The following is a 19,543-nucleotide window of genomic DNA, read 5'->3' on the forward strand; positions in this document are numbered from 1 at the left end:
AACCTCTTCAGGTTGTCAGGGACCTGCTCATACATATACACATTCTTGGCAGAGATGATCAGAAGTGGTTTGCCATTGCCTTCTTCTGTGTGTGAGTGGAGTAATTGTTGGGATGCCACGGAGAAACCGGGGAAGCCCCCGGAGGAAAACTCCGTGATGCCTAGACCACGGCCTTGCCCAACACAAGTTATAAATTTGAGCACCACCGGGAATTGAACCCGGGACCCCAGGATTACAAGGCCAGCGTTCTAACCGCTAGACCACCGTGGCGAACCCCTACGAGACTACGGAGACATAAATTGGCCTACGGTTCGGAATTTATTATATTTTAGAAAATGGAAAAGCAAACAGTAGATCGATAATTGAATTTTATTAACATCAAAACTTCGAGAGCGGGGATTCTTCTTCTCAAGAGCGTCATTTCCATGCAGGCCTGTCCTAACCTAACCTCTGCAAGTAAAACCATTAACAGAATCTGTTATTTTATCGCCCAATTTATTCAAAGTATGTAAATCTACGTATCGATGTCATAATATGCAAACTGTTAAGCCACTAAAATAGTGCATCGAAACTTTAAATAACGCCTACGGCAAACATGTTACGGAAACCTGAGGGAGTTACTGTTATCAGTTTGTTTGCAGGTCTGCTGGCTAGTGTCTGCAGGAGCAGGCACCATGTTCTCTCCTCACATAACTGCTGCTCTGCACACCATCAGCTGAGTATCAATGAATACACGAACAATGAAACGCAACAGAACATCTGAAGACGCTTAAGGTACAATTTGGCTACACGCGACAGAGACAAGCGACCGAGGCAGGCGACAAAGACGGGAGACGGACACATCGCAACTTGTCGCCACACACTTTTGAGGTGACGACCGAGACATGCGGCAAAGTGTTTGTTTTCTTTGTTTTGTTGAGACATACGTGCACATATTCTGTGAAAAATGAGTACAAAAATGCTTCTAAAAAGGTTACTCGAAGAAGATGATGTGTTGCGAAAGAAACAAAGAAAACCTATGAGTTCAATATTCAAAACCAGACGCGAAGAAGGATCTTTCTGTCGGTGGTCAGTGGTCGGTTTTCTGCTACTAATTCTACCAATTGCTCATCTTGGTCACCAGTAAATTTAATTTCTGCCATTATTTTACTCAACAACACACGTGCTGCCTGAGCCCGTCGCGAGACACTACTGGTCCGAGAGCGGTCTCCTGTGCTTTGTCTCTGTCTCGCGCTCGTAATTGTACTTCATACGATTGTACAGAGAGCAGACAGGAAGCGACCAGTCTCGGTCTCGTAACTCTGTCGCCTGCCTCGGTCGCTTGTCTCTGTCGCGTGCAGCCAAATTGTACCTTTACACTTTCAACCTCGCCTACTGAACCTTCAGCAACGTCTGGATCAGTACCAGGAACTTAATCTCCTGTACTCGGCCATCACGCAAATCACGCTGATCGTGTGTGGAGGTCCGGTGCAGCACGGCACTGAGGGCTGATTTACCGCAGCGTTTCGGTGGGTCTGACACCCGGAAGCTCTGTTGGGCTAACCCGAAGAGCCCGCCCAATACGAAAAGAGACGCTCTTTTGATACTGCGTGAACAGGAAATCGATCACAGCGGAGGACTTCCTGAAGCGCGTTTTTTTTTCAGTATTCCCCAAGATGGGCTGAACGGATATAAATATCAACGCTTCGTCACACGGATTTTGCTACTGCAGAACACATGCTTCGACTCTTTTGGCCCACCTTTAGCCACAATTATCAAATCTGGTTGTGAAGTTCGTAGAAAACATTTAGGATAACCAGACTCCTGATGTAACTGGCAAGTCTGTCGGAAGTGAAGATATAACAACGCGCCTTGAACGAACACCGTCCACACCCAAAATTCGTCTCAGGTTCTTTCAAATGGGAAAGAGTAACAGACGTAGGTAATTCTGAGAGTCGAGGCAGTATATCCGAGTTACGTCAGACACGACCCGGAGGGGGGAGGGGGAGAATACGTCGACGACCAAAGGTTTCCAAAATAACCCGCGTGTCTAGATCGCCGTACGCTGACTGCACGCATTCTTGTATATAATTAGATGCAACAATCACCACTCCACTTTATTATTACAATTCAAAGTGCTTCGATGTGTCGATGCAGTCTTTTTCTTCCTTCCTGTCATAAAAAAATAAGTTTGAACGACGATCTCTGTTATATATAGTCTGCAGTTTAGTGGCTCAGTTAAAACTGAAAACGACTTGGCACAAGAGCTTGAATTTGTTTTAGCTTAACTGTGTTTTGTACTTAATGAAGTGGATGTGTGACAGTTTCGCGAGGACATGTTAGAACGCTTTGCTTAATTTAATTCGCAAAACACAACGACATAAAAATTGTGTAGCGCTAAAATATGTACGGTCCCCATGTATTTAAAATACACACCCTCAGATCATACTTATCTAAGATCCATTTTAGTATTACCCTACAATACAGACCTATGTATCCTTTGTTTATTAAATATCTAATAAAATGGAGAAGGCTACAAAGTATGAAACCCCTCATTGTATCAAAACTAATTTTAGTGTACTCGGGATAGTGCATTTAATGAGTGGGGCCTACAACATTGCGCCTCAAAGACTGGCTGATGAAAACAAACTAAAGTTACAAATTTAAATGTTACAATACCATAATTACAAACACTTCCATGTGAGAGTGGCATATTCTTTACTGAATGAAGATTACGGTTAATAATATGTTCCTCTTGAAAGCATTTAATTTCGAACGCGCAGGGTGAGAGCGAATTCCGTAAGATTTGGCACTGTTGTGAGAAACGGCTGCAGGATATTGCGATATGATACTGGACCACACGCGAGAAGGGGCTGAGACTTGAGACGCGACAGGGGCAGGTGGATGGATGCACTGTATCTTCTGTTCCCGCTGGAAGGCACTTCGGCGCTGCTGTTGGTTTTGGCTCACAGTTCCTCGGTTACTACTAGACTACGACTGCTTCTGGTGAAATCTTCGCTATGCTTTCTCTTGTGTAAACCGTTTAAAATGCTGTCAAAATGGTTATTTTCACTGTGAAATGTAAACCATACAAAACACTTCCCGGTATCCACACACACACAGCACCACAACCGACAATTCTCATTTGAGGGACTTTTAAACTTCATTCATATAATGCATATTTGATTTTTGTTATTTTTGTAGTACTACTAAACCATTAATAGAAAATGGTTTGAGTATAATACTGCAAATAATTCTTTTTCCTCCGTACTACCAGGCCGGTTCAATGGTGCTACCTTAGCTTGATTTGACTTGTATTATATAAAACAGAGTTTAATTGTTTCATACTTGTAATCGCTCTATTAAAATGGGAGCGACTGAGTAACGTAACACCTAGTGCGGAGTTGAAGGTACAAAACTGATAACAGAAAGAAATGGGGAGGTGAGTTACAATACGAATAGACAAATATGCAAAATGGGAGAGGAATACGTGGAGAAGGAGGAAACGAAATTCAGACAGCAAGCGGAGATGACGATACAGAAAATGTATTTGAATAAACAAGTTGCCTTCGAGTGTGTGCAGATGTCATTAAATTTCGGTTTAAATTTCTGAAGGTGATGTGTTAGGTCTAATCGTTGCTATTTCTCCGAAAGACAAGAACAAATTTGCCATTTCTGTACACACAATTATCATAAGCATTCTGTATTAACTTGAAAGGGTAAATATGACTTCTGCACAACAGGTTGGAATATTGTCCTCAAGAATGTAGAAAGAGCTAGGGTACTGGGTCATTGGCAGGCGAGTGTATTTTAATGACGAAAACACATAATGGCATAAGCTTTCATCTGCTGCGTTCAAACCCAGCTGTGGGCAATGTTTCATATCAAGGGATGCTGACAGGAACAAATAAACACATTGAGAACAAAAGAGTGGCAGTATTTTTAACTTTAGTTTTAATTATAGAATCCCCGCACGTTAAAAATAATCTTTTTCCTTACTAAAAGCAGCTTTTTAAATTGCTTCCTGGTCCCGGGTATGAGAACGACGTGCTCTGTTCTTCCAGGGAAACAAAATATCTATTAAGGAGGTGAGACACTCGAATTTTTCATTAGGCAGCCACGGTCAAATTCCCAACAAGAACAGACATCTATGAATAAAGAGTTTCAGGACACAAATCAACATTCTCTATCGTCGCTCAGCTAATACGAGTCTGTATTAATAGCACCGAGTGCTGTAGAAAACAGTAATAGAATGAGCTAAAGAGAAGTCCGACGGAAATACTTTTATTCGGATTGAAATGTTGGCCTGGAAGTTTAATATTATTTTACCTGTCAAGAGTAGCATAATACTACCAAGTAAATAGTTGAATTATGTTAAAATAAAAATGACCCGCTGACATGTGGCTGCAGCGACTATCTGATTTCGTCTTGGACTGATTTGCTCTGCGTTCGAACATGACAACCAAGATTAGTTATTCACAATTTCCTATGCGAAATAGTAGCCGCGCGTTTTCTCCAGAGTCAGTTATGTTGTCCCAAGCCATGAAATCTTATGAAAAAGTGGAGACAAAGTTTCGCGCATTCTTAACCTGAATATTAGATGAATGTTAGTTACAAGCGGAAGAGCCCCCCACCCCCCGGACACCCATTGATTAGGAGATTTGGTGGGCCACACACCTGTTACGGACGTGCTATTTTTTATTTATTTAGTGTTCTGTCTGACGACAGGTCAGGTCCATATGAACAGGATCCTTCCATCCTTTTCTCGGACTGGGACCTGTTCATATACGTTCTTGGCAGATGATCCAGAAGTGGTTTGCCATTGCCTTCTTCTGTGTGTGAATGGAGTAATTGTTGGGATGCCACGGAGGAAAACTCCGTGTTGCCTAGACCACGGCCTTGCCCAACACAAGTTATAAATTCGGGCACCGCCGGGAATCGAACCCGAGACCCCAGGATTACAAGGCCAGAGTTCTAAGCTAGTGGACAAGAAAACCTCTGACCCCGCCAGAAGTCGAACCCATGTCATACAACCACGTGGAGTAATATAAAATAAATCGCAAATACAAGTTACACATAAGCTGTGTCATCGAAGAAAAGTATCTTAATCTTCGTCAGAAATAAATTACATTTCAGTGCGTTTTACGTGGCCATAAAATGTTTATGGCACTTTTTTGTATCCAATTACTGTGTTCTGGCACGCTTCACTTCCCCTCTTCCTCAAAATCGACATGGCTAAGGATAGAGAAGTTGAAAAAAAATAATATAGCAACTTAGAGTAAAAGATGATTTTAAAAAGTAAACAAAGAAAACATCTTAACTATAATGCCTGGCACAATGCTCGGTTGGGCTAACAAAACGAGGACAAACCAAAGTATTTTCCGTTATTAACATTTTGAAGCACGAGGTTCATCTAAATAATATTAAAAACTACAGTTCGTGCCTCGAAGAAAACACAACGCGTCCACATCAAGAAAAGATGGTTAATGCCGCTTAGGGACAAAATCACTGTTTATTCTGAGAATCATATGAAATATTTAAATACACTTCGCGGTTAATATGCAGAGTTGTTAAATGTTAAATCAGGTAGTACACATAATTACCACTTTGCTTCAAAGGCAGTGCGGAACAGCCCCGATAAAGTCCAAGGTTTCTTATGTTTTATTCAGTCTGTAAGGTGGATAGAACTGGCTCAGAACAGTGTCCAGTCGCGGGCTTTGTTATTAATGGTATTGAAACTTGGATTATTTTACCACAGTGTTAATTAACTGCCTACTACCACCATATTCCGGGTAAATCTCATGCATGAAGGGTTAAAACGATCTGTATCTATTACAAAGAACTATCTTGGCATTTGTTTGCAATGATAGAAAACCCATGAAAATCCAACGTTACGGTAGCCGAGTCCAAACTTGGTACCTAACTAACTAACTAGATGGCTTACCGAACCCGAAGGTTCATCACCGAATTAATCAAAGCCCTCCACCGGACCCTGTCCTGGGCCAACAAAATCCAGTTTCCTTCAACTCCTATCTCCCATAGATCCCGCCTGAGATTATCCTCCCATCTACGTCTAGGTCTCCCCAGCGGTCTTTTCCCTTCAGGTTTCCCAACCAGTACCCGGTGCACACCTCTTGTCCCATCCATGCGCGCTACATGCCCAGACCATCTCATTCTTCTCGACTTAATCACCCTGGCAATATTGGGGGAGCAGTACAGATTTTTAAGCTCGTCATTGTGCAGTTTTCTCCAAGCCCCATCGTCTTCCCTCTTAGGCCCAAATATCCTCCTCAACACCCGATTCTCAAACACCTGCAATCTGTGTTCCTCCCTCTGAGTGAGAGACCATGTTTCGCACCCATACAAAACAACAGGTAAGATTATTGTTTTGTATACTTTAATTTTCAGGTTCTTAGAAATCAGACGGGAAGACAAAATATTTTGGACTGAGAAGTAGCAAGCATTTCCGGAATTTAGTCTCCTCCTAACTTCCTCACAAGTATCATTTTGATTTGTTATTGTTGTTCCCAAATATTTGAACTTTGTAACCCTTTCAAAGGACTTATTAGCCACCCTAAGACAATTTTGCCCGCCTGTCTTCTGATGACGAGATACTAATTTGTACTTAGTTTTTTTCTGAATTTACTTCCAGCCCCACTTGTCTACCAGCCTCTAGTAAAACTTCTGCGTTCCTCTTTATTGTATTTATATCGTCCCCCAATAAATTAACATCATCAGCATATGCCAATAGCTGATGTGTCCCCTGAATACAATTGAGGCGTGTCACCGGTACAACAGCATGTCTTGTAGTTTTATCAGACGATCACTCATTTTCAGTGTTGACAACAGACGAGGAAACTGTTTGGGTAAAATCATGTTGAGCACTGAGCATAGCACAAAAACAGAATTTTGTAATCAAATGAAAACCTTTAATAAACAAAGGTCAGCGCTCGGAAGAAGAGAAGCTTTGCGCGGGAGGGAGGCTGTGGGGGTGTAAGTTGAACGCGCTCTGTTCTTAAAGGGTACACTCACGGGCTCATGAAAATGTGAGAACAACAACATAATAACATTTTAAACGTTAATCTGTGCACGTTCTTGTCTTATATTTGGGATATCCCTGAAATTGAAAATTAAATTAAGATGGCCTAGAGAAGCGATGTTATGGTCGGTAAAGAGTAAACTGTGAGTACGAAGACCCCACGAAAAACGGCGCTTCCTGGCCTCTCCGCCCGCCCGCCCACCACTCAGTTACCACGAGAGTGGAACCAACCGGCCACACAGTGACGTAATATGTCAGCACCAGGGTGGTCCTCCACATGTGGCCGTCTATAATGTAATCCCGTGTTCGATTCCAGAACCTTGTTTGTTTTGATTATTCTGAACGACTCCGCCAGAAGAGACGTGATTAATGGTATGGTGAGGAACTACAAGTGGGCTCAGATTTAAATGGTGTTTTCACTGTGGTCTTGCGTTCCCCGCTTTTGCATCGAGACTCCTTTACTTTTATTGAAAAGGACACCAATCACTACACAGAACCTCTCCCAGCTTAATCGCATTCTCATCTGCATGCAGTGTGCCACAGTTTTCACAAACGAGGCCTTGAAAGACGAGTCATGGCTTTATAAACCTTTTAATTTTACTGCAGGGAAATTCGTCAGATCGACCTGGTGTCTACACAATTTTCTGCTTTCTACAACAGTGTGCTTAACAATCTAATTATATATCAGTTACTGAAGTTAAGTCATTTCCGGTTACCAGATAACTATCTCCCTATCTCTGCACATGTGCAAAACAAACCTATCCAAACGTAACCCAACCAAAACGAAATCCAGCTCGAAAACTTAACCATTGGTGTCTGTATTTACGCAATTAACACCTACAGAATGGCTGCAAGGATTATCATGAAATCGTGTATGTATGTTGTGCCGTCGGACAATATTGTATTTTCACAAATTTTAATTTTATACATTCGCTAATACCAACCTGGATGAGACTCGAAGTCGTGAGGTGGACAGTGACGTCGTCTTCACCCACAAACCTCACGCGCGTCACTAACCTAATCAAACCTAACGAAACGTAGCTTTGCTTAAGCACTTCGCCCGTGTTAGCTCATCGGCCTGATAATGGAAGCAGTAAGTACCTCCGAAACGTCAGTAAACATTTGCCAGACTACACGGTGCTAAAATCCAGGAAACAGTCACCTTCATTCTCGCAGCTTTGTTAATCTCAAATCGTACTAAAATTAAAGTTTATTGGTAAATAATTTCGCCAAAACTTGACGTTATTGGAGAACACCAATGGAGAGTACGAGCTTCCCCTAGATCAACGCCCGTGCATATATCTCTTTTCTGAGTGCAAGAAAACATGAAACTCCACATTAAAATGTGCCTTCAGATGTGGTACTCACCTTCCCCAGAACTCTTTCCACGCAGAGTCCCCGGACGACATGAGTGGCTTGGCCAAGTTTCCCATCACACTACTGAACAGTCGCAGTAGTGGAGAGGCCATACCGCGGCACTCTCATTGTCCACTCATTGTTGCTATCCAGAACATATAAACTGACACCACGGGACACAAAACGCGTTCTTAATGTCTCTGTAGACGTAAAGGCTTTGATATCTTGTTCAAAAGTTCACTCAACTGCAGTTTTACTCCTCTCGGCACAAATTAGAGGCTATGAAGATAAGTTTGGGCTTGCTCGCACTTCTTAAAATGTCTTGGTATCTTTGCCGAGTTGCGACAATTGTTTTTTTGTGAATATATCACAATACATTACATTATCCAATAGAATATTCTACGACATCGTATGTGCTCTAATACAGTAATTGCACAAGGCTGTTAAAAGGATTTTAAAAGAATAGCGTAGATTTTGTAGACACCCTATTAAATTTACATTAATTATGATTAGTTTGACAGAAGTTATTTCTTAATAACGAACGTCTACTTTATTTATAGGTCTATATATTTTGGTAATACTTTTCCAACCGTGAGAGTAAAATCTGAGAGCTACATAGTTTTGTAAAAATCTTTACCATTTGTAATATAACAGAGTTTTCAGTTGTAATAAGTTAGAAATATTGTTATGCATCGAAATTACTTACAGTGTGCGGCTTTTGTTAGAACTTTAATTAATATTTCAACACAAACAAAGCAAATGAAAAAAAATTGCTCCTGGATCCTGCGTGTATACAGTAACAATGTTTTCCCACAAAATTAAACCACTATGATTGCATAAACGCCCACTGTCCATACAATTAGTACTCCCTTAATTATATACAAATTTCTAACACAGAATGGTCACACCAAATAAATTAAAAATTCATTACTATAACTATATAGCCTGTGCGTTTATACACGGGATTTCATGAAAAGTAATGGCCAAAATTTGTCAATTTGTTAAAACAATAGTTTACTCCATACATTTTATGAAAGTTACCCAATCCAACATTTTATCAGGATGTATCTAGCAAGACAGGGAATGTTACACACAGTCATGGAAAAATTATTGATACAATACCGGAAAGTATATACAAATTTGCATAGAAAATGCTGGTTCGATTTAAATATTATCACTAAGATCTGTAGTTCTTTTAAAAATTAATGACAGCCATTAAAATCTACATATTATAAAAAATAATAATTAAATCCATAACATTTAAACAATACAACGCGCTAATTGTAGGCCTACAGATAGCCATAGATAAATAAATATTACATATTTCTAAATTAGTAAGGTTTGTCAAATCCTGTTTCGGGTGACACACCACATATCACTTCTCGGTCCAAGGTTCACCCCCGTAAGAATAAGTGACGATAATTTTGTCTTTTTAAGTTCCTCTCTAAAGTGAACGTTGTAGAATTACGTTACTGCCACTGAAACGGCATATCTCGGTCAGTGGTATACATTTCTGCACTAAAACAACGAGGATAACAACACACTTATAAGATGAGGGACGGTGAAACAAAGTTTGCACTAAAATTTATTACAATCGAGCACTACACAAGTTTGGTAATGGAAGAGCTGCATTTTCGATTCGTTTCAGTTGTACAAAAATCTACATTTATTGCTGCGATCACAAAATTATTCACCGTTTGAACAACAAAATAAACCGGGATCTTTCACTATGGCTGGCCGGCCACTGGTCAAAGAGTACAGAGGCTGTGACGGTGAAGTTGTCCTGGCGGCGGATCAGACTTGAGGGGAAGATGGAACACAAGAGGGGAGATATTTTAATAGCCCTCGGTAGAAAACGGACACATCGACATACATCGTGATAATCAGTGAAAAAGCGCCATCTCGTGACATACTTGACACTGGATTCGAATTTGGAAGCCGGCGATATCCTGTACTTGATCACGAAGCTCACAGTCACTTGTTTCAGTCTTCGGCTCATAAAAAAAACAGAATATTCCAGTGTCCCGGAAGTATATACTGTTATTGCAAAACAACTTTACAGGCGACATATTAAAAATTCTAATTAGTAAACTTTCAAACCGAATTCAATTAAAACTTCTTATACACACAAACGAAAAATAAATCCCACGTTTCGTTGTAAGGGAGCTGCTCGTAAACACAAATAATTTGAATAACTTAGAAAACGTATTTGCATTCAGTCCATAACCTTTCTATTGGACAAAGCTAAACGCGGAGTTGACTCTCTTCTGAGTTACAGCATTCTTAGTAGTATTTATGTTTTTAAAACAAAACAATTTCATTTCAAATTCTATGATTTCTAGTAAAGATGCGTTTCTGACAAAAAGGCTTATTATAACTGTCCTAGAAATTTTTAAACGAGCGCTTTGACTGTCCTTCACGGCGAACTGGGAATAAAACTCAAAAAGGCCGTTCAAAGTCAGATCATTTTTCTACACTAACTGATTTTGTCATACTAAATCCACTAGAGTATACGTATGTCATGCCCTGCCGTGATAATATAAAGTCTCGTACGTATATTTGGCCTTGCTCATAACAGACTTGACTACTCTATTGGACTGTACTGTCTACACGTGACTAAAATCTAAAAGAGACCTGCTAATGATATTCCAGTACTTGTATCACTTTGCCACTTAACAGGTAGCAGGCTAGGTTCATAAACAACAAATATACGTTCTTCGGCCTGCCAAAACCGCTAATGTCGTCTGTTGGTTTGCCCGTCAGACACGTTCCAATTAAATTCCTGCGCCCTCAGACTTATCCAGTCCCTTACGTCCTCACAAGGATCTCGCTGAAGAAACCCATTATTTTATTTGAAATTAAGAACGAAATTTATACTCATTTGCCATGTCTGTCCTCAGAAGTGCATCGATTTCAAGACAGTTACTTCAAACGCACGATCCGCCAACTACTATTACCTACACTACTGTGGCCTAATTTAAGGCACTCTCCCGGAATTTCCCTCGAGGGACTAAGGAAGACTATGAAGAACCTGTCAGAATAGCCGGTCTTTGAACCGAGACTTATACCTGGCACCTCTAGAGTTTTCAGCAGGATTGCCAACTAATCGGCCGCGATGTTCGATACTCACCTGAAATGAGTGTAGAAATATGAAATACGTAGTATCGTTGTTACAAATAATTAAATTAAGCACATCTTCAAATACGAATGCTTCGATAGTTTAAATTATTATTTCACATTCATAAGTTAAAATTTTTCTACGACAAAATTTGAACATTCTTTACCTGCAGTATAATAATGACCAATAGCTTGAAATGTTACTATAGGATGCGTAGTCTTTTATTAAATCGTAAAAATTGAACAGAATTATAATTTCCGGGGCAATTGTTCATACTACTTGTATTATTTAGCTCTGAAAGAAATGAAATATTTATGTTACATTAATCACACTGCGTGTGAAATATGTCACTTTCAAAATAAACTCAATTTTTTTTTAAAAGTGACAGAATTTTTGGGCAAATTTCGCAAAATTTCAGGCTCGTATTTTACTGCTCCTTTAATAACACATATAAATGTGCAGTTTCGTGTCACAGAACGACTATATATATGCCCCTTTCGCCCAAGATTTCGTTCGAATCTTTCAGAAAACACAGCAGATTCCGTGTCGGCTGCTTAGCAACCGCAACGCGTAGGAACGAAAACCTTAGAAGCATCAGTTTCCTATCGTGCTGAGGCAATCAGTCATGTCTTAGCGTTCCAGGAAAATGCTTTTATTTGCTTGGTTCGCGTCTCGTTGTGGCTTTCTATTGTTTGGATAACACCGTGACTCTGCCAACTTCGGCTATAATTATAGCTTTATTTGTGTCACAGTACTCACCGTCTGTCTCTTTGTCAACAACGTTAACCTTTGATCCGCTGCAGTAAAGGTTGGGACGACGCGAAAAGGAAGGTTGTCTTACTTTGCATGACAAAAAGAGTAGACTAGACTCACGTGCATAATTAGTAACTAAATTTCAATTGTTTTGCGCATAAGTTTAGAAACAGGCCATAATATTGCAATCCTTTGGGAAAAGGTTGGTATATTTTATTGCTGATAAAGATACCGGATTCAAAATAATTACTGAAACGCAATGCTGAAACAAAAAGCAAGTTAGCTGTATGAAGCACAGATACATCACTCCCGTTTAAACCTGTTATACTGAAAGAAGTTTCTACGATTTCACTCATATTTTTATTATTTTTTATTTAGTGTTCTGTCTGACGACAGGTCCATATGAACAGGATCCTTCCATCCTTTTCTCGGACTGGGACCTGTTCATATACGTTCTTGGCAGATGATCCAGAAGTGGTTTGCCATTGCCTTCTTCTGTGTGTGAATGGAGTAATTGTTGGGATGCCACGGAGGAAAACTCCGTGTTTCCTAGACCACGGCCTTGCCCAACACAAGTTATAAATTCGGGCATCGCCGGGAATCGAACCCGAGACCCCAGGATTACAAGGCCAGCGTTCTAACCAGTTGTCCCAGTTGTCATTTCATTGTACACCGAACTTGAAACAAAATCCAGAAATATAGCAGAGGCGAGCACTTGGCTTATTATACGAATAACATGCATTTGTGTTGTCATAAAAGGAGCTGTAAAACATGTTAAATAATCGATTTAAAATGAAACATTTTACCGACAGAAAGATATGAAGCAGTCAATGTTTCGTATTCAGGAAGTACTGGGTTCAGTTCTCGGCTGAAAGACAGGCCGTCCTGACTGATATTTTTAATGTTTTTGCAGTCACCGCGAAAAAAATATTGGGATTCCTTACAATAGGACACGCCCTTTTCCTCCTATACCCTCTTCCCTTTACTATCAACGAACACAGCACATATGATGGGTGAACGAATTTTTGTTAAAGTTATTTTATGAAAAAACTGCACCAAAACATAATACAACACAGGTTCTAATACAGTGTAATGGCATGAGTTTGATAGATGTTCTTATATCATGATATAAAGTTAGGAGTTGTCCCTCGCAACAGCATGAGGTAACACCCCAGGGAATCAACAAACAAGCACTTAATTCTGTGTAACCTCCCCCCCCCCTCGAAGCTAGGCAACTTAACTGCCACGTATTAGTTGGGTTGCCTGTATGTAGGGGTCCGGTAGTCTTAGTAACGTGAGCAGACTTGGAAAACAGGAGCATAAGAGAAGTACAGTAAAAAAAGAGCAAAGAGTCTAACACAGACGATCTAATTCGTCGTAATTTGCTCCCATCACACTGAATAAAGTATTCAAAACTGTAGAATAACAGTGAAGGCAATTTTTGAGGTTCTAGAAGCAAGGACGAAAGGAGTTGAAGCTAATAATGCATTCATTAAGGTATAATAAAATGGAATCTACATCAAATTCACTATAAAAATGTAATTTGTTTAACTAGGACTTCTCACATACAAACAAAGAACATGGACAACATGTTCACAGTTTTATGTAGGGGATCAATCAAAAACGAAACTGCCAGAACGACACAGCAGATTACTATAACTGGAATATTTATGCAGGTAAACAAATAGTTACCGTGTATAATAGCAAATTCATACTCAGCATCAATTACGATCATAAGTAGGATTTGAGGTTTCCACGGCGGTGAGTCCGAAAATGTCTGTCTTCTGGGTTGTAGCGCCGTGTAGTCTGGTAGAAGTTTACCGACGTTGCATCGTCCTGATGATGGAGGCAGCAAGGATCTTTGAAAGGTCGGTAAAATTCTAGCAGTCTACACGAAGCTACAATCCAGAAGCAGCAATCTTCAATCACAATTACGTTCATAAATAACGCCATTATAATTATCGTCGTCTGGGGGAGACTTGAATATAGGATAACTGCGATATTTAAGTAGGTACACAAACGACGCCGGTTTGTATAAGCAAGTTCATACTCAATATCAATCATAATTGTATTCAAAAAGATCACCATTATCATCATGACGCAGATTATAAGACTCGACCATTCTTGTCAATACCGATAACCTACTTCATCCCACATCTCTGTATGTGGCATTTCTTAATTTGCCCCCTGCTCCCAGTGAGACTCATACAGAAGTATTTCCTTCATAATGCAGGAAGTGGTTTCGTTGAGAGCTGTAGGCTATGCGGAAGGAGCGGAGTCAGTCTTACCGCATGATTTGAGACTTTGGCCTGGCGACAGGCGACTTCCGAGGGTCCAGTCACATCAGAACCATGAAGATGGGGACAGTTTGTTCCCGAAACGTCGGTTTACTACGGTAACCAGTTAACGCGGCTACTACAAATGTCTGCACGAAAAGCCGTTTTGGACTAAAGAAAATAAAATGTCAGGCAACTGTTAGTATCCAGTCACGAACCAGATTTCATCGCAGTGTTCGAACGGTCTCGTACACAAAATGTACGTAAAGACGGATATCCAGACAGTCCCTGTTTTCGTTCTTTTTCTACAAATAACGCATGAAAACATAACAGAGCATGGTGACTCAAAATACTCACGTACTAAGTACAGTGTGTTGCTTTCCTAACCAATCACAGCTCTAGCGATAAGCTAGTTTGTGTACGTACAGCGTTTTGGGCTGAGGTCGAAAGCGAAATATGACTGAAAAACATTCAAACCATGCGTTACTGGTTGAACTCCTAAGAATAAATATCACATTTTGCTTTCTTGTATGATGTATTTTACCTTTATTTACCGATACTTTCGTTGTGTTCTTCTTTTCGCAAAAGCAATGCACATCCTAAAACGTCCACGTCACATCTCATTCCATTACAGCCTGTTTTCGAGAAAATTACCTTCGAATACTTAAACTAACTCTACAAGAGTGCTATTAACTACGATTCATGGTTTAACAACTGCTAGAATTTGAATTAAACATCTGACTATGATGCAATTGTGACAGACTAATTCTCAACACCGCACACACGAAAACGATTATATCACTTTCCATAATTGATTATAAGTAAAATATTTAATGACGCGCCGTTTAATGCAGTTTATTAAACACGTTCATTTACGAAATCTGAGCACCTTTTAACTTGCAGTATTGACTATAGCACTGGGTTTTCTGTAACTCCTAAATCACATTGGTAACTAACTGTACTACCAACATTAACACTCAGTAACTCTGCACTTTGTTCCCAGAGTGTATTTATGAGTTTCTTATGGTTATTAGCCTGAACAGCATTAAGCAATTGATCTTCGTAATGGACGTTCGTTCTATTTTCTTTGATACAGAGCCCGAATTTTTAAATATTATTTAGATAAACTGCATGCTTTAAATGGTTAAAATGAACAGTGGGTACAATATAGCAATTAATTATTTAGTTTTTTATAACACACCTTTAATCAGCTGTAACCCAATATCACTATTTGCGCCTGGTAAAAGTAAAGAGTTTCTAAAAGGATGAATAAATTGAATTACACTAAATTTCGAATGACGTCAACTTTGATCCCACATCTGCGCATATTTTAGATTCCAGGCCTCTTAATTCTGTTAAAGTTATTTTTAATTCCAATGCAGAAATTTTATTCCGGCACTATATTTTGTTTCCCTGAAGCTAATTCAGTCCCCTTACAAAACTGTTATAGATGACTGGAGTTTGGAATAAAGTTTATGAAATTAATACAAAGCGATGTGCTGTACAAATAAAAAGAACTTGATCTTAGAAAAAAACTTTTGTAAGATAGACAAACAAAGTTATGATTACCATTATCGGATGTAAGAGATTAAAAAGTCTCGGAAATATGCAGAAAGTTGGATCTGGAAACTACTGCAGCTGACAAATACACGTAAGTTCGTTAACAGGAACAGTCAAAGAAATAAGTGAAAGAGTTCAAATGGAAACAAAATACGGATAACAAGAATATGACTTCTAAAACACATACGCCAGGAAGAGCGATTATTTTAAGCTCACGACTGCTAGTTTTTTACTCGACGAAACGGCTAGCGGAGAAAATATGTGCTAACCATATCTAGAGAGATCTGTCCAAGTCACTAAAGCTAATGAATCGAGAAAACGGAAACAGATATTTTACAGAAAGAGGACTGAAAGTCAGTTCTTAAACAAGATTTTCTGTGGCCGGAATGATTCTTGATTTAAAATTGGTAACTCTCATAAGAAAATAAATAGTAGGCCTGCCTGTGCGAAAACCAAGTAAGTATTAAGATTTCTGTCTTCTGGGTTGTTGCGCCGTGTAGTATGGTCGATGTTTACCAACGTTTCAGAGGTCATACTGCCTCCGTCATCAGAGTATGAAGATTTCTGTCTTCTGGGTTGTTGCGCTGTGTAGTCTGGTAGATGTTTACCAACGTTTCAGAGGTCATACTGCCTCCGTCATCAGGGCGATGAGTATGAAGATTTCTGTCTTCTGGGTTGTTGCGCTGTGTAGTCTGGTCGATGTTTACCAACGTTTCAGAGGTCATACTGCCTCCGTCATCAGGGCGATTCTTAGTATGAAAATTTCTGTCTTCTGGGTTGTTGCGCTGTGTAGTCTGGTCGATGTTTACCAACATTTCAGAGGTCATACTGCCTCCGTCATCAGGGCGATTCTTAGTATGAAGATTTCTGTCTTCTGGGTTGTTGCGCTGTGTAGTCTGGTCGATGTTAACCAACGTTTCAGAGGTCATACTGCCTCCATCATCAGGGCGATGAGTATGAAGATTTCTGTCTTCTGGGTTGTTGCGCTGTGTAGTCTGGTCGATGTTAACCAACGTTTCTGAGGTCATACTGCCTCCATCATCAGGGCGATGAGTATGAATATTTCTGTCTTCTGGGTTGTTGCGCTGTGTAGTCTGGTAGATGTTTACCAACGTTTCAGAGGTCATACTGCCTCCATCATCAGGGCGATGAGTATGAAGATTTCTGTCTTCTGGGTTCTTGCGCTGTGTAGTCTGGTAGATGTTTACCAACGTTTCAGAGGTCATACTGCCTCCGTCATCACGGCGATGAGACAGTGTTTTTGATAAGAACACATGCAGTTTATTTCTGTAAAGGACAGCAAAAACTAAGTGTGCCATCTGTTTCAGCACTCAATAACTCGGCACCGAGCAAACATAGCCTAGTGTACGTACGGACTACGCGGACTACTTTGTATCTCAGAATAAACAACGATTATTTCCATATACGTCACTAACAGACTGATACCGGTTTCGGAGATTAGGCATCTTACCTCAAAATTTTTAAAAACCATTACTAATTCACCGTGGGTTTAGATCCTCGTGCTTGGGAATGAAGGCCTCAGCCACCTTTCCAGAATACAGCACAGGAATTGTAACCACTCTGTGCATTAACAGAGAACAGGGGGAGGTGAGAAATACAATCCAAAATTTTAGTTAGACAGCCTGGAGTGAAGAGAGACCCTGGCGTAGACGGGAGAATCCTATTAAAATTCATCTTAAAGAAACAGAGTTTCGAGGTGTGGATTGAATTCATCTGGCGGGCAGTTGTGAACACGGCATTAAAACTTCTGGTGCCATAACATTCTGTAAAATTCGTGACTACCTAAGAAGCTACTGACTTCTTAATTGACTGTATTCCATTGAGTTAGTTAGTTACAATTTAGAAGATAGTGTAATTGCGTCATATTGTGAATATTATAACAATTATTTATTTTAATCCGTCTGATCACAATATTTAAAATTTCTTATAATTAAGATAATAAAATATCATTCATGTTCCATATCGATTGATCGATTTACATTTCGGAACATTTACACAACATGTTTCAGTTTTTATAAAACCATCATCAGGTGTAAAATATATCTAAGAACTTAAAACTCAATTATGATTTCTGTAGTATTTTGGTGATGTTTCATTATGTTTGTTTTTCCACTCCTACATCTTTGGCCGATATGTACATCTAATAACATTTAAGAAAAACAACACCTTACACCTGATGATGGTTTTATAAAAACTGAAACATTAAAATAAATAATTGTTACAATTTAGAAGTAAACGTTGTCCAGTATAGAGAAACAGATCCCATTAACGTAAATGGCAATTCTGTCATATTTATGTGTTTTAGGCATGATCCCCATCTAAAACAAATCGCATCGCTAAAGTCAGTAATTTAAGCGGTGTTAGACCTGACACACGCCTCACTGTGCAGCCCTCACCAGTTGCCCAATGAAGTTCTTGGCTCCTGCAGCTACTGCTGATGCCATTATCTTATTGCAAAGTTATTCTTGCATCCTAGTACACCTGCACGTGATATATCAAGATCCTTCATAACTCTTGACGATTTCCCTTGGTGCGGGATCACACTACTACACTTCGCGACGTCTTGCTTGTCCTTTGGCACGCATTCTGGTTTTAGTCCAAAAACTTGAGGTCAGTACATCCAGACCAATTTGTTTCCCTGTCTGGAGTCACGACTGGCATTTATACATTAATCTACTATTTTCTGCATATTGCTGATGTATTTTTGTCATATCACTGGGTCTATTAGTATAATATAGAACTGAGAGTTATTGTACATTCTGTGTAAAATTCGATTATTATTATTATTATTATCATTATAGTAATCACCATAATTACAGACTCTAGCAGAAGTTTTCGCACACATTATTAAAAAAATTGTTATATAAAATGTTCAAAATATCCCATCACCCACACCCATATTATAATGGAAACCGCCCGTTGTCTACGGCAAACTAATCTGATATTATAGGCTTTCAGGTTCCCATGGCGGTGAGTATGAAAGTGGCTGTCTTCTGTCCACTAGCGCCTTGTAGTTTTTTTTTATTTGTAGTGTTCTGTCTGACGACAGGTCCATATGAACAGGATCCTTCCATCCTTTTCTCGGATTGGGACCTGTTCATATACGTTCTTGGCAGATGATCCAGAAGTGGTTTGCCATTGCCTTCTTCTGTGTGTGAATGGAGTAATTGTTGGGATGCCACGGAGGAAAACTCCGTGTTGCCTAGACCACGGCCTTGCCCAACACAAGTTATAAATTCGGGAACCGCCGGGAATCGAACCCGAGACCCCAGGATTACAAGGCCAGCGTTCTAACCGCAACGAACAAGTTGTTGTATCTGGGAAGTTCCCACGACGACGCGTCGTTTCAGGCGTCTTACTTTGTATTTACAGTGCAACAGTGCTGAAAGCAACAATCACAGTGGTGGGAGGGTTCATTGTTCGTTGTTCCATCCGCGAATG

At 39.9% G+C, this 19,543-nt stretch overlaps 1 protein-coding gene across 8 annotated transcripts in view; it reads right to left on the bottom strand.

Annotated features, from left to right (window-relative positions):
• Positions 1 to 19,543, bottom strand: part of LOC110837603 (G protein-activated inward rectifier potassium channel 3) — a 61,955-nt gene that overhangs the window by 24,167 nt on the left and 18,245 nt on the right. Inside the window, exons 1-2 of one of the 8 annotated variants that reach the window (XM_087342604.1) lie at positions 9,744 to 10,142; positions 8,387 to 8,703 (exon numbers count right to left, since the gene is read on the bottom strand). The exons of 3 other annotated variants lie outside the window; for them this stretch is intronic. In XM_087342604.1, the coding sequence (XP_087198730.1) occupies positions 8,387 to 8,487 (101 nt within the window). In that variant the 5' untranslated portion in view covers positions 8,488 to 8,703; positions 9,744 to 10,142. Of the gene's footprint in view, positions 1 to 8,386; positions 10,146 to 19,543 lie in introns of those variants that run through there. 4 more of the 8 variants (XM_022079899.2, XM_022079896.2, XM_087342605.1 and 1 more) reach the window with 4 other exon arrangements.

The sequence above is a fragment of the Zootermopsis nevadensis genome, unplaced genomic scaffold, assembly GCF_977971745.1.
Source record: "Zootermopsis nevadensis isolate Lab colony 2312 unplaced genomic scaffold, Znev_1.0 Znev_ptg000003l, whole genome shotgun sequence".
In the NCBI taxonomy this organism is placed as follows: Eukaryota; Metazoa; Arthropoda; class Insecta; order Blattodea; family Termopsidae; genus Zootermopsis; species Zootermopsis nevadensis.